The sequence below is a fragment of the Boleophthalmus pectinirostris genome, unplaced genomic scaffold, assembly GCF_026225935.1.
Source record: "Boleophthalmus pectinirostris isolate CB_2022bp ecotype Guang Dong unplaced genomic scaffold, ASM2622593v1 HiC_scaffold_5, whole genome shotgun sequence".
In the NCBI taxonomy this organism is placed as follows: Eukaryota; Metazoa; Chordata; class Actinopteri; order Gobiiformes; family Gobiidae; genus Boleophthalmus; species Boleophthalmus pectinirostris.
Genome location: NW_026571404.1, coordinates 27,331,991 through 27,348,529, shown reverse-complemented (window position 1 = coordinate 27,348,529; position 16,539 = coordinate 27,331,991). Strand labels below are relative to the sequence as shown.

The 16,539-nt window shown below is 38.3% G+C and overlaps 2 protein-coding genes across 2 annotated transcripts in view; both read left to right on the top strand.

Moving 5' to 3' along the window:
• adam12b (ADAM metallopeptidase domain 12b) overlaps window positions 1–2,755 on the top strand; it is a 130,263-nt gene extending 127,508 nt beyond the window's left edge. The window contains exons 22-23 of the mRNA XM_055162631.1: window positions 509–684; window positions 1,715–2,755. Coding sequence (XP_055018606.1) covers window positions 509–684; window positions 1,715–1,763 — 225 coding nt within the window. The 3' untranslated portion in view covers window positions 1,764–2,755. The remainder of the gene's footprint in view (window positions 1–508; window positions 685–1,714) is intronic.
• Window positions 2,756–5,640: 2,885 nt separating this feature from the next.
• On the top strand, window positions 5,641–16,447 carry dhx32b (DEAH (Asp-Glu-Ala-His) box polypeptide 32b). The gene is made up of 11 exons (XM_020921342.2): window positions 5,641–5,942; window positions 6,014–6,207; window positions 8,028–8,403; window positions 8,543–8,779; window positions 9,714–9,807; window positions 9,888–10,037; window positions 12,070–12,261; window positions 12,843–12,983; window positions 13,062–13,252; window positions 13,940–14,130; window positions 16,279–16,447. The coding sequence occupies exons 1-11, from the start codon at window positions 5,694–5,696 to the stop codon at window positions 16,445–16,447; spliced, it is 2,184 nt and encodes a 727-aa protein (XP_020777001.2). The 5' UTR covers window positions 5,641–5,693.
• The last annotated feature ends 92 nt before the right edge of the window (window positions 16,448–16,539 follow it).

Genomic DNA, 16,539 nt, shown 5'->3' with positions numbered 1-16,539 from the left:
CACTGTGAAACTGCGTTGATGGTGGGTATTTGTGTTTTGAAAGGGCCGGCCTATTATGCTATTTTTTGATCTGTTATAATACTGTTTCCTCATCAAAAACACACCGAGTTGTAAGTGTTTTGTTTCATTCACACAGGTTTAACACACAAATCCTGCATATTTAGGCTGAGTTCTTTTCTCAAACAGAAAACACTCTCACAAATACACTTTCATTAGAATCTTTTGGATAATTACACAATGGAGCTAGATGCGTTGAAAGCCATACTGTGGAACAAATAGGCAAAGTAATAACATCTCCATTGAGATGAGCAGGGAAGTAATTGAATTTGTATACTAATTTGATTTCTTTTTTATTGTATTACCCCAAAATGAATAGGCTTCAAGAGATATTATCCCAAGTTGTTTTTATATTCCGGGACTCTTTCCTGGCAACTGCTAGTATGACACAGTTTTAACATTTATTTTGGTCATTTTCATGCTAAACTTCTACCTGTGTCTTTGTGTGCAGGAGTTCGAGAAGCCCAGCCCCCCTCAGAAGCCCCTTCCTGCAGACCCCGTGCTGAGGATGTCCCGTCGTTTCAACACTCTGTCTGAAGGGGGCAGCAGAGGCCACAACACTGCGCCCAGGCCCATCCCAATACCCACTGTGCCCAGACCTCCCCCCACCATCCCTCTACCCAGCAGGTAAGGAGCCATTTTGACATTAACAAAAAATATGGTAATACGTTTTTCACTTGTCTCCGATATGTGTTAAATTATGGAAATGTATGCAAACAGGATTCAAATACCAGGTCTTGGTTTATGTAAAGCGCAGAATAAAATTGTTACTTAATACGGCAATTATAAGGCAGCAGGGTCCTATTTTGTAGTATTAAACATTAAAACTAAATAGTAATGAATTGACATACAGTACCTATATTATGACAAGGTAAAATAACTCTAAATACATTTGAAAGCTGAAAAACATATTTATTTTAAGCATCTGTCTGTTTGCAAGCTCTAAATCCCAAATAAAAAGGGTGAGCTTGTAAAACTATCCCAAATTCAAGGCCACAACCTCAGAATACAGAATGAATCTATTATGTATGAAGACGATGATCATGGTAGACAAGGTGAAGGCCAGTGTGGGGGTTCTGAGGGAGGAGGTGATCAGCTCTGAGGCTGGTATCACCTCCATACCTGAAAGAAAGAAAGAAAGAGAAGAGAAGTAGAAAAGAAGAATGTCAGAACAAGATGAAGAGTGCGAGGTATGGTCCTGCTCCCACATATAGTCAGCGGGTCATCCTTTGCACAGATCTGACCGATATCTTGTTCTGGGGGCATCTTCTGCGTGTTTCCATGGAGATAGTGAAGTTTTATGCCATACTGTGACCCATCCCAAGCAAAGCAAATACATCATCATGGACAAAAAAATGTAGGTAGACCCTCCACCAGAAAACATAGTGCACCTTTAACTTAAATACACTTAAATGCTTAAATCGTAATGTTAATGACATTGTACCTGATTTTTACTGCAACAACATGAAAAACAGATCTAGTTCACAGTGGTTCAAAGTTATTCCTCACTGACCTTATACAATCTTAATTATTCACCGTGATTAGTGTAGAAGCGTTTTACACAACCTTGAGAAAAGTAGAGTTTTGCAGTGACATTAGTACTGATTAGTACTGCCATACCTCACTGTAATTCTCATGTTGATGTGTTGTTTTCCAGGCCTGTCCCAGCTCTGCCCTACAGACCACCAAAGAACACGGACTCCTGAACGTTTTTATATAGATGCGCTGATTTCCACACAGACTATGGTTTGCACTAAAGACACTAAAGAGGAGAGCTTTCATGTTGAAAGTGAAACAAAAAGGGGAGTGACTGACCGCTTTTGGTGCTACGCCTCTGTACGGCGCTCTGTCCTCACTCAGGTACCAATGAACTATTTAAGTATTTATTATTGAACTGCAACATTGTTCCTTTGTTTTAGTATTGATGTTTTCTACTTTTTTCTTAGTGACTCTGCTTATGATGTTTTATAAGCAATGATGTGAAAATATAATGATGTAGGCATAAAGGGAAATGCAGCACAACCTTAATCTGAACTTTTGTATTGACTTATTCATGCTCTCCAGATTCTGTTACTGTGTAAAAGTATTCTGTTCAAATATTGCTACCATCTGGTGATTAAAATAACAATAACAAAGGGTCAAACTGGGTTTCGCGAGGCACTAGGTCAAGGCTATGGGTTGTGAGATGACTTGAAGAAACAATAACACTGTATTTAATTTAAAATAGAATGAATTTGTAAAATATGTAATAACTCAAATACTACAATTGAACCAGATTTCTACTTGAAATTACATGAGAGGTGAAGTTTGCTGCTGGGGTCCTGTGTTGGAGTTATTTTGGGGTCTCAATATAAAAAATATGGAAACTCCTGGTCTGTATGACAGGTGTTAAAGTGACAGAGGTGCTATGTGTCCCAAATACTGTACATGTTCTTTAATAATAATAACAATGCATTAGTCTCTTTGCAATTTGGTGCATTATTCATTCACTGTGGCCAGTCTGCACCATCGGCCCCCCAACCACCACCAACACTCACGCTCACGCCACTTTCATCCTAACGTTACACTATCGTGAAGGTGAACTCTGCTGCCTCATGATAAAGAAAAGCTGCTCTGTGCTACGATGAAGTTCTGTTAAATGTAGTGATATAGACAGCTCCGGTATTTCTAGTCATAGCACTCTTGAGACCTATTGTGGACTGACACACACATTTGTACTGCAATGACTGAATCTGTTGTCTATGTTTGCTATTAACACAGCTGTAAAACATGTTAACAGACACAGAACTGTTTCAGACATTGTTATCCGCAACACTGGGTCTCTTATTTCAAAGCCTTGATCAATATTTGACTACTTTGTACTTTCATACTTTGTCTTTTTTCTTTGTGGATTTCTGTTGTACTGTCCACCGGTTGCTGGATATTTGCAGAAGCTGTGGATTTAACATAATCACTTGGGTTTTCAGAGTTTTACAGCAACACCAAATACTTGCCCGTCCGCTGGCTATGTTAACTGTCTCATGTTTAACCCTCTGTGTGAGCCAAGAGGATAATTTAAGTGCCATGAGCTGTCCATTTCCTGTTTTTGTTGACTGCAATACTCATGTTGTATTTCAAGTTTGCGATTTCCCTGTAACTTAACTGTTTTGCCGAAGGACTGTTTTACTTCTCACTCTGTACACTACAACCCTGTGGTGAGAAACATACTGTACAAGTGTTAAATGTTATCATGAAATCCCTCGTGTGTAACTGTAACATCATGATCAAACATATTGTAAATGATCCTTTCTAAATGTCCGACTATCTCTCTTTTTTTCTTAAATGCACAAATCAGAGGGCTTAGTTTGAGCTGATGTTGGTGTCAAAACGCATCCTCTCTCATGGAAATGCCACAGTTATACAACGCCACCTGTAGGGGAATTTTGGTCATTACAGGGAATCTTCACTCAGCAAGCAGCTCAGGTACACTGGGTAACCTTTTTGGTCCGTCACCTGCTTCTCTCCATGCAGATTATATTACTTTGTCTGAAATGTTTCACAGTGTGGCATTAAACTTATCCATCTACCATTCATTCAATTATAGGTGTTTTATTGCTCAAAGTACATGCACACATACAACCAGCGGGGCATCCTTTACACAGATCTGACCAGTATCTTGGTCTTGTGGGATCTCCTGCTTGTTTCTATGGAGATAGTTTTGTTTAATACCATACTGTGACCCATTCCAAGCTACTCACATACGTCATCATGCAGACAAAAAGAGCATTAACAAATCACGATAGTAATTCTACCATTTCACCAGCAGATGCTATCCAAATATTCACCCACACAATTATGCATAGCTGCACTAACTTTGTTTTTATCCAAGTTTTCATTCATAAAATAATGTATAATAAGTATGAGACAATAACCAGCTTCATTGCACATCAGTGGTTTAAGAAGTACTCAATTGTGTTATGTAAGCAGAAACACAGATACTGGAGCAACTACTGGAGTTACTTTCCACCACTGTTGCACATGAGTAAATATGTAATTAAAGGGCATTTCTAAACAGTAAAACCACACATTTAAAACCACACAGCCAAACATTGGCTATGCTTCATAGTTAGCTAATAATGTGCATAATAGTTTTAAACATAATGCTTGGAAGTTGTCACATAAAACCAAATCAGACTCTATAGTGTATGCCACGAATACAGAACACAATGTCTTTATAATGAACCAGTAGTTCGTGTTCCAGTCTGTGTTCGGAGCCAGTTTTCTTTGTCCTCGTGGGTGTGTGCACTATTGTGTGTGTGTGTGTATGGGCATTTATCACACTGTGGGGACTAAAATCTGTATACTTTAAGATCAGGTTGAACTGCTTATTTTCCAATGATGAAAGTTAGGTTAACGTGATGAGAAATTGTTATTATTAGATTAACATGGTTTAAAGTTCAGATATGAGTTAAAATAGGTGAAGGTGCGGGTTTAGGTTAAAGTGCATATATAGTAGACAAGTTTGACTAGTAATTTCACTAAAATATCGTTATAGTTACATTTAAAGTTTTACAAATAATCTTGACAAATGTTTCCTTTTTAAAATTTTGGTCAAGTTCATAATTTTACTTCCTGGTTGGACAGTAGATGTGACAAAGATAATTCTATAACTGTTTCCTATAGTAACCATCATATTAACCACCATCAAAACTTGTCTTAATTGCACAATAGTTATATTAGACTAATAATAAAATATATATAATAAAATGTATCAACTTTACTTTGTTAAATGAAGGTTTAAACCAGAAAAGTGGCTTCCTTGTGTGTAAATTGCCTGTGTTTTGGATGAAAGTTTATGTGTTGATGACATTGGTAGAGAGATTCTGTTTTTAGATTCTGCCAGCGCTACTTCCTATACTTTTGTGCTTTTCTTTTTAATTTTGTTTCCCCACAAACTGACACTGAAATGATTTAAAACTATGACAAATATTCACCACAGGTAGTACCCACCAAACCAAGCCATAATTACAAAACATGAAAACTTGTCATATGCACTTTAAACGTGTTGTGTGTTGTGGAGGGTCTGTCACCTGCTTTTCTCTTGCTTTGTTTTGAATGTTTCACAGGTATTAAAACTTTTTCTCATTGTGAAGACCAAACCAGACCAAGTTACAGGTCAGATCTGTGGAGAGATGACCCCGCTCACAGTCAGAATGCCTGTTTTCTAGGTATTTTTGAGCCCACCTGCAATTGAGATCTGTTTAATGTCATACTGTGGAACATTCGAAGCAGAGCACGACGTATTCATCGAAACAAGAAGGTGACGAACCCCTAACCAGAAAAGTTACACAATGCATCCAAGAGTAGTAGTAATAAGTTTGGCTAACATTTGGCTCAGTCTCCAGGAAGTGAATGCAAGTCAATGTGATGTCCCCATGAAGTATGCAAACCCAACATGAGTGTGTGTATCATCTGCTGACTCCGGGCACTCCTCTTTGGGATTACAGACCACATGACTACACTGGGCTGGCCGCCTGCTGAGCCCTTCTCATTTGGCCGCACAGTTCACCACGAGCAGGGCACTTCCAAACTTCAACTCACCAGTCCTCATTCTTTTCCATGTTTGTACAAGTCTGGACTCTTAAATCCAGCTAACAATGGACCAAGAGGCTGAAGAGGAGTTTGACTTGGATTCAGAAAGCCTGGGAGAAGTGGAGAAAGCGTGTGATGACATCCTCGAGCTTAACCTGTTTGATGGATTGCCGTATTCTTCAAGGTTTTATAAGATGCTGGAGGAGAGGAAGGAATTGGCAGTGTGGAAAGTTAAGAATGAATTTATGGACGTTTTGGCAAAGGAACAGTTTGTGTGGCTGAGTGGTTGTGCCAGGACTGGACGAAGCTCTCAAGTAAGTGCAATTTACATCATTTTTAGCATGCATCAAAATGTTGCAAACTTATTTTTATGTTTTGTGTTCAGATTCCACAATGGTGCGCTGAGTTTTGCCTCTCGGAGCAATACACAAATGGGATGGTAGTGTGCACACAGATCCACGCGCAGCAAGCAGTGGATTTGGCGTTACGGGTGGCAGACGAAATGGACGTCAACATTGGGCACGAGGTCGGATACAGCATTCCTATGGAGACATGCTACGCCAACGACACAGTTTTGAGGTAAAAGAGTTGATTGTGTAACTAGGAAGTGATGTAACTAGAGTCAAGTGTCTTCAATAAAGACAAAATTTACTGATCCACAAGGGAAATTACTTTTTTTGTTTGTTTTCTTAAGAGTTTTTTAGATTAGAATAACGATTTTTTTTTGCAAAATCTTTGTACAATTGAAGATATAATTTAGTAGAAGTTTCAGTAGGATTACAGCATAGTTTAAAACACTACATTGTTGTTATTGTTTCCCATTACAGTGCCCCTAAATCTGAAAATAGCTGATATATTGTGTTTTAGAATTTTTTTTGTAAACTTTGAGTACAATTGCACAATATATTTCAGACTATTTCAGTAGAATTGCAGTATAGTTTAAAATATCACATTGGTCTTGTTATTGTTTCCCATTACAATGTAGTTTAATTTGAATTCCTGAAAGTAGCTGTTATATTGTACTTTTTTAAAAACTTTTTTTAGAATTTTTTTTGTAAAATGTTTGTACATCTGCAGGATACAATTTTGTAGAATTTCAGCATAGTTAAAAACATCACATTGTTGTTGTTTTTTCCCTTTACAAAGTCTTATTTGTAAATTCCTGAAAATACCTGATACGTTGTTGCATATTTTGGCACTTTTTACACATTTTCCTTTCTTTTTCATTGTAGACAAATATTAGCTCCACCTTTATTTTTTGACAAACTGTTTCTACTCTTTATACCTCTTTGATTCTTTCCACTGTGTTGCTGAGAAACCCAAATTCTGCACCGTCACACATGCTAAATCCTCGTGCCCTTTCACTATTGGAGACAACAAAAGACCCCGGCTGGCCCCCTCTTTTCAGTGGCTGTCCTCACAGCTGTCCTTCGCACACCCATATGTCACCCCCTCTCCTTTGGGTGCTCTCCACAACTCAGCCTGGGAACAATGGAGCCCCAAACGCTGAAGGAGGCTGATAAGGCAAACAGGCAGCCCCCAGAATCCTCTCTCATACTAATTATCAGAGTAAATTACACTAATAGATCCGGAGCTGGAGAGAATAGATTTATGATACTGTTAATGCGTCTATGAGAAAGATAAAGTCTAAATGTCAAGGGTTTGTATTCTTCTTTCTGAATAGACGACAAAAGTGTAAGTAACATCTTGTAGCATCGCCCAATGTTTCTCAAACTGTAGCTACCTCTGGTCATCCTTTGGGTTAATTATGAAACAAATTAAGAACTACTTTAATGCTGGGCCACCACAGTATCAGAAAAAATATAATTTGTGCATCTTTATGATAATTATAACCACAGCCAGATATAACACAAGGCTTACTAGTATTTTTGTACTTCATATTCATAATATTGGGGGAATGGGGGAAGTTTCCATTGCAGAAAACTCTTTGGCTCATCACTCACAACCAGCAATTTGACGATTAGAGATGAGTGAAGATGCAGAAAGTTGTAGTAGTGTGTATAAGTACCAGCATTCATGTAATAGTGAAGTGCAACATTTTATTAAGAAAAGATAAATTTTCCAGAATGCAGTTCTAAAAAGTAGTATTTGGCTACTACTGTACTGGGTGTTGTGGGTATTTCACAGAACATTTCTATTCATAAAAAATCAATTTGTGTACATTTTAATAAATATGCAGATAAACAGTTGCCCACCTCTGCTTGGTTTAAGTTCAGATTTCAGTAGTTATAAACACTGAAAAACTTGACAACAGTTTGTACATGTTATCACAAATTGTTAAAATGAACTGACATAAAGAAGATGCTTTTGTCCGTTTATAGAAATATATTATGTGTTATGTTTACTTGTCATTAAAAAGCCTTGGTTTGTGTCCACAGATACTGCACAGATGATGTCCTGCTGAGAGAGATGATGTCTGACCCTCTGCTGGAGCACTATGCTGTGGTGGTGGTGGACCAGGCTCATCAGAGGACAGTGTCCACAGATGTCCTCCTGGGTTTGCTCAAGGACATATGTCTGCAGAGACCCGAGCTCAGGGTGGTGGTCCTCACTGCCACGGATCCAGCATCCAAACAGCTAACACACTTCACCTCCGCTGCAGTGACGCACATCCGGCTGCAGAACCAGGAAGTGGGAGAGGTGGTCCACAGCAGTGCACAGGAGGGCTACTTCTGCTCTGCTCTCAAACTGGTCCTGGAGATCCACCACTCTGAAGAGGAGGGGGACGTGCTTGTGTTTCTAGTCACTACACAGGTAACAGCACGCTCTCAAATGTGACGTTTTTTAAGCTCATTGAAAAAAAAAAAAGATAGACATGCATAGTTTGTATTCATAATAATAATCATAATCATAATCATTATCATTTCTAAACTTACCTGTTGTATCATTTCAGGAGATCAATTTGGCCCATGAGATCCTAACTCATGAGGCGGACAGCTTACCCTCTGGTCTGGGAGAGCTACTACCTGTATCTGTACACCCAGGAGCACCCGGGAGCCTGCAGGACTGCACCGAGGGACAGAGCCCGAGGAGGAGGAGAGTCTTCCTCACCTCCAGTCCCAACGAGGACTTCTTCTGGGCCATCCACTCCATCAGATTTGTCATCGATACTGGACTGGAGAGGAGATATGTAAGTCTATGGAAAAGTAGTATCTGTTAGGGTTGTATTTGAGAGTGAATAAACAGTCCACCACATTTGAGCCTGGGTGGGAAAACTAGACAACAGTAAGAAATTGTTTTTTTGTTTTTGAAGAAATTATCCTATACACTTTGCAAATGTGCAAATAGTAGTTTCCACCATTAGATAATATCCAATCTGTGTGTTTTGGCCATTGTTATTTGTGAAAAATTGGTCACATAGATATAAATATTTAATAAAAAAAAAAAAATGGATTTAAAATTATAAAAATAAAAATAGCTTGGAAGGACTGACATATTTTATAGAAATAGTTACCTTTCATTTTGAAGTAATATTAAAGTATTCGGAAGAAAAAAGCTGACAAATTTTGCAAAATCATGCACCTTCTACTTGCTTACACAATTTTCCCTCCGTTACTTTTCCCTCCATTACCATGACCTTTCTTAATAAAAAATCTCATTACTCAAAAAGTAAGAGGTTTTTCAACCTAATCTTGTACCATATGGTAGAAAACTATATGAAGCAAATATTCAAACCAGTTTGTTAAGGATATGTAAGTGAGAACCTCTAGTTATCGCTGTTTGTATTTATTGCCCAAAAAGTGCTGCATATTTCATTCCCTCCGTTACCGACATGAGTTTTAAAATTTTTTGTCAACAACTTGAAAGAATATCACAGGTTTAACTTTACCCTGTTGGAGTGTTAACTCTTTCCTACATTCTGATACTTTACTTATTTCAATAGTCCCTCTAGTTTCTGAATAAGAGCTATTTGAATGTAAAAAATCTACCCCTGTTTCCCTCTGTTACCGCTTGACCCTATTGCTTCTATACCTTTTTGTAAAGTTTGGTAAAGTTAGCCTTTCATATGCACACTAAAAAACATATAGCCACATTACATAATTTTAAATCTCTTTCTATTTCAGGTATACAATCCCAGAATAAGAACAAACTCCATTCTCATCCAGCCTATCAGCACAGGCCAGGCCACAAGCAGACAGCAGCTGGCAGGACCCACAGGTAATGCCGGTGAACCAATCTCTTACGTTAACAACATTATCTATAAACTTCCTTTCTCAATAAGTCTGTTCTTTCCACAGGCAAGTGCTTCTGTCTGTACCCAGAGGAGAGGCAGCTTCCTGCAGAGACTCGGCCTCTTATAGTGGAGGCCAACATCACGTCTACAGTGCTTTTCTTAAAGAGGATGGAAATAGCTGGTCTGGGCCACTGTGACTTCATTGACCGCCCTGGTGAGAGCTATAAAAGAAAACAAATTACAGTCTGGGAAATTTGTGACACGTTTTAACACACTCCGATATAAGCCTCTTGAGCCCTGGGCAGATCAGGATTTAATAGTGGCTTGCCTCAGCTGTGTGCTCTGTTTTTCAATCATTTTACAATATTTGGCCCGTAACTGTAGTAGTAATTTCTTTTGTTTGGTTCAGCTGAAACAAGAAATACAGAAACATTTTTAACATGTCATGTAACATTATCTAACTTTTGATTCATCCTTCCTGAAATTGAAATCCTGCTAAAATAAGACACAAAACTTGTATACTTGCAATGGTGAAATACATGTTCAAGATTAGATCATCATTGATTACTGATTTTTTAATATTTGGTCTTAGACTTAACTAATGTTGATATGAATAAAGTGGATTCCAAATGAGATCAAACTTAATAAACATAAAACTCTAAAATTAATACAGTGAAACTAGTTAGTCTTCTCTTGAACAGAAAGTTCTTTCAACATTAGTTAAAAATGATAAAAATAGATAGTAAAAATTATGGTTCAAGTTAGGATTGTTCAAAAATCAATACTAAAACTAAATGTTGATACTGAACAAGTATTGATACTGGGAACAAAAAATGTAAATATGACTATGCTGGACCTTTCCTTAAAAAGTTTTAGATTGGACTTGTCAATAAAATTAAAAAAAAGGTTTACCTTAAAATACCTAGACCACACAGTAATTGAAAGTATTAAAAGTGCACTGTTCAACTTTTCTGGTGGAAGGTCCACTACCTACTTGTCTCCATGGAGATGTTGGGAATGCTGCATGATATGGCATTAAACATTTCCATCTAGCATTTATTAATTATAGGTGTTTCTATTTCTCAAAAATACAATAATTCCTTCTGTGAATCTCTCTCTCGCCTCTCCATGCAGATAAGCATGTGGCCGACCCTACACTAGAAATGTTACCTTTAAGCAAACTATAATTATTTTGTGTTGAAAATTGTATTCTGTTCTTTATTATTGTGACTTTGAAACTGGTACTGACTTCAGTTTCGATCCTTTTACTCAGCATCGACATCAAGTTTAAAAGTATCGTCATGACAATACTTGAACTACATCTGAATTGAATACCCCATTGCCCCAGCTGTCAGGGTCATCCTCTCTTTTGGAACATTTGGTTTGTTCTTTTGGCTCTCTCTGGGTCCCATCCCGTTGATAAAATGAACAGAACTTTTGTTATTGTCGAGCGGTGAAGCGTGGCACAGCCGATCTGACAGCTCCTGTTCTGAGCACTGACCTGCTTCCTGGGCTTTGTTTCCTGGTTTATTCACCCCCTCCACAAACACAGACTCACTCTGATACACTCCCATTAGCTGTTATTATAAGCACTGCAGAGGAGAAGTGAGAGATGGATTGTGTCTGGTGTAAACATGTTTATCACAAAATGCACTGTAGAATCTCATTTGTTTGTGTGATGAAAGAGCTTTAATTTAACATAGTGATACATGCCAGATGTGGGGATGATCAAGGGGATTAAACACATGCTAATCTGCAGGGGCCTTTTTGCAGGGGAGGCCTCAGTGGGTCAGATATTTGGATTGTCACATCAAATACACAAACCAAAATATCCCACATTCTGTGCTTAATCCTGAACCCAAAAATAAAAAAGGATATTCTCTTAATTCCTTCACAAATCGCATCTGTAACTTGGCCTGGTGGCATCTCTGACTTGCTTCCATGGAGATATACAAGTTTAATGCTATATTGTGGTACATTTCAAGCAAAGCACATCTCCATTGGGACATGTAAATTGTGGAGCCTGTTGTAATATCCAATGCACTCTACATTATTTATATAACATATAAACATGACAGTTTCCAAAGTGATGTACAGTCACATTAAGACGAGAGTAAGAGAGTAAATAAAAAGCCTTAGAATACAAAAAGATAAAAAAGAAAAAAACAAAAATTGTGCATTCTGGTGTTGTGCATCTCTCTCATACTCTCATACCGTAAAATACCACTGATGGCTTGTTGTCACAGACCCCAGCAGTCTGATGCAGGCCCTGGAGGAGCTGGACTACCTGGCCGCTCTGGATAACCATGGCAACCTGTCGGAGGTGGGGATCATCATGTCAGAGCTGCCTCTGGAGCCTCAGCTCGCCAAGACGCTGCTGGCCTCCTGTGAGTTCGACTGTGTGAGCGAGGTGGTCATCATCGCTGCCATGGTAACAGGTAACTATATAACTACATACTTTACATAGACTTTATTCATAATAGTTTATTAAAGATGTGTCTTATATTAAACTAGATTGATTCTTGTGAAATTTAAGACATATTATAGTGATGTTACCTCCTCAAAAACATACGTGGAGTTGTGTTTTGTTTCATTCATACATGTTTGAGTTACTCTTATAGTTACTCTGTTATTAGTCTGTCTATATCTCCAAAGCTCAAAATGTTCTCTTCCACCTTGTGATGTCATGATTTGGTAGTTTTCAAGTTAACAACTCCTTTTACTCAGTAGAGTTCAGTAGAGATTGGCAATTTCAGGTCTGAAATTATCTGAATGATTCCAGTGAAGGTGTATGAAGTTTAAAAACACAGTGGAGCACTTCATGTATTACCACATGACATCACAAGGTGGAACAGAGTGTTTTCTGTTCAAGAGAAGCCTAAAGGTGCAGGGTTACTGTGTTAAACCTGTGTGATTGAAATAAAACAATTTGTTCAAAATGACTTAAATTTGTTAAAACAAGACCTAGTGTGACAGTTAATGAATTCATTTAATATTCACCTTTCTCATTTTTTCCCAGCACCCACTTGTTTTGTCGTCCCCACTAAAGACTTGAAGCCAGAAGCTGCTCAGTGCCACATGAAGTTTCAGCACCCAGAAGGAGACCACTTCACCCTCATCAACATCTACAAGGCCTTCACCCAGAGCCAGCAGGACCCATGTGAGCGGAGGAAACAAACACAAAATGGCCTCCAAAAAGCTGATCGACATTTTATATGTATTTTGTCTTTCTTCTCAGATTGTAATATGGAGAAGTGGTGTCAGGAGAACTACCTTGACCATAGTGCATTACTGATAGCTGAGGTCCTCTGTTCTGAACTCATAGAGACTCTAAAGAGGATTGAGCTGCCTGTGTCACTGCCTGCGTTCGGTTCAAGAAACAACACCATGAATATAAAAAGAGCTCTGCTGGCTGGCTTCTTCATGCAGGTCAGAAAACTCTATGGCTTAATGATATATTTTCTTTGTTGCTTTGTTTGTTTCTTTGTTGCTGCTGAACTGAAAACTGAAATTCCTTTGGGATCAATAAAGTATCTATCATTACTATGCCAATTGCTTAAAACTTGATCACTGCACTATTTTTTTAAAATGACTAAACTAATTGGGTTTAACTAGTCATAATTACAATAGTTTTTGTTGGATAATTTGTGAAAACACACTTCTGTCTTCATGTTGGAACGTTTTGTTAAAATCCATTCTGTGTTTGGAGAGTTTAGTAGAATGAAGTTGAAGTTGGCCAAAGAGCCTGACAGCATTGGTTGCTAAAATAGTTAAGCTCATTTTAATTGTTAGACATGGAATATTGTTACAAAGCATAACTTATGCTATCAAGCCAAATTATTTGCCTGTGGAGTAATAATATTTTTCTCACCCCATTGGGAATTTGTAAGATAAATTATTTTTTAACCAATCAGAAATGTTTTGAGACTAGTGAAATATTTTGGTCATATATAATTAAATATTATGTGGTCAAAAGTAGTCACATACAGATTTAAACGCTGAATTTAAGTCTTGTAGTAAAGTTGTAGTCATGGTAATCTACTACACAGGATTATTCTTGATTCTGGCCAGTGCCTGATACCTGTCTAGACTCTTCATCTGACCTCTGACCCCCAGGTGGCCCGTGACGTGGACGGTTGTGGAAACTACCTGATCCTCACTCACAAACACGTGGCTCAGATCCACCCTGCCTCCTGCTACGGCCCCAAAAGCACCAGACCAGGCCTCCCTGAGTGGGTACTGTTCCACGAGCACTCCTTCTCTGAGGACAACTGCCTCCGCACAGTCACGCAAATTAAACCACACGAGTGAGTACACTGCTCCTCTTAAAAGCCCCTTATTAGCGGTATGCTGTTTTCTGATCTCTCTTATAATGTTGTTTCCTCATCCTAAGCATAACTGGAGTTCTGCTTTGTTTCATTCACATGTTTAACACACAAACCATGTATATTTAAGCAGATTTCTTCTAAATTGGATGATTTCAGCCCTGTAATTTCCAGTGTCTACTGAACAAAAGGTAAAAGATAGCTGTTCACTTGAAAACTACTGCTTTATGACATCACAAGGTAGAAGAGAGCATTTGGAGCATTTGGAGATGTAGACAGACTAATAAACTAGGATTACTCAAGCATGTGTGAATAAAACAAAACACAACTCTAGGTATGTTTTTGAGGAGGTAACAACATTATAACTTGACTTAAAGCTCAGAGTCCATTTTGTATAATTGTTGTTTTTCCACAGTTTCATATGAAGGTTGTCTATCCTGTTCAATTTCCATATTACCGACGACTGACTGCACAGCCATAGATACGTAAATACAAATTCAAGGCTGACTATACACATTACTCATGATGTTATTTCAACCCAAAGAGACTCAGACAAACACAAAGAGAAAGTATTAGTAGCTTTATTGAGTGTTACGTAAAGTATTAGTAGCTTTATTGAATGAGTTATATTTGGCAGAAAACATAGCAATGAAGGGCATGGCAGATTAGATGACGTTTAGAAGATGTCTTCACTCCGGGGGCTGGACACTGGAGGTGGTACAGGTGAAGTGGAGGAGTGTGAAGGGGACAATGAGAGGATGAGGAGAGTGAAGGGGAAGATGAGATGATGAGGGGGTGCATGGGAGGAGATGGGACATGGCACAAACCTAAGCCGACGTGCACCTCTGATGGGGCTTTAAATTGGGCAGAGTGGGCACTAATTGGATGAGGAGGAGATGTCGTGAGCAGCAAGGAGGAGTATTTGGAGTGGTGTGTTGAAGGCTGGGGAGCAGGTAAACTCTGGAGAAGTGGTGAGGTAGACTGGATTGAAGTTAAGTCTGAATTTACGCTACCTCCATTACAAATTGAAGGCCGTCTATATTAATCACGCTGTTTTTTGTACTAAGAAACAAGAAATCTAAGGATAAAAGCATTTACGAGGGTGGAATTTGACTTGATGTTTTAGGAGATTTAATAGTAATCAGAAAGACATTTGGACCAAGGAAGGAAATCCTAGTGTACTGCGGTAGTTTTAATAGTGGTAGCACAGAAGGTTTGATAATCCCTGCCCACTGTATCAGCTGCTGGGATAGAGGATTACACATCACACATGTTTGACAATATGGAGCTTAGTCTTAAGTCACAAAGAGAGAAGAGGAAGTGCTCTCAGTCTACACATTCACATAACAAAAATTCTAGGTTTTGCTATGTATCTTTATTTTTAATGGCATTGGGGAGTGACTATAGACGATATACTCCAGTTAGGTTATGCTCATGAGGGTAGCAGTTAGAGGTAAATTTGGAGCCAGGTTCATTTTAGGAATAAGAATTTAATTATGGTCAAATGAAATAAAACCAACAGGATGGTGTAGAGCTGGTTAAGATGAAAATTTGAACCAAAATGAAATTACAGAGAGAGGAGCAATAATTTTTCAGTGTGAAGTCAACTGGAAACAAAGTGCCCGCATGCTCACTTCCTATTTGAAAGGAGGAGGCCATCAGGTTAGCTATGCCCATTTATATATACAGTCTATGGGTGTGACACAAGAATCAGGAATATGTCACACCCATCAATTTATAAACATTGAGACAGGCTTTGTTTTAACACTATAGTTTGAACCATGAATACTTTGTTTCATATTATTGCTACTTCAATTGTCTTTAACTTTTTGTAGTTCAGTATTCATTGGTTTCAGCTGCTGTTACAGGCAACATTTTGAGGATTTTTCATCATTTAAGTTGTTTTATGTTGTTAATTGCTATGCCAACAGCTCAAATGATCTGATGTTTCCCAGAATCTCTTTGGTTTGCAGTTCAAGTTTTAGTTTCTTATTTGGTTACTTTTTAGTTAGTCTATCCCTGGGCAGCTCATTAGCAATGAAATAACACCCAATTTGTTAACTTATTATTGTATGAAAACTGTTTTATATATAATTCTATCATATTGTCAAAATTGTTTTTCCTCCTTAGATTCATTGAGATGGCGCCTCAGTATTTCTTCTACAACCTGCCACAGAGTGAGAGCAAAGATATCCTTCAGCAGATTCTGGACCGGGACATGTGTCCTGAAGAGAAGGCTGCAGTAGCACAGAGCAGCCACCAGGAGGAGCACACACATGACCGCTGTGTTATACAGTAATACTGTCATTGTGAAAGGACCATGTTCAAAGCACTATTATAATACAGGACATATTGTTTCTTTTCCCAATGTGTTTAATATGTCAGTTTTTA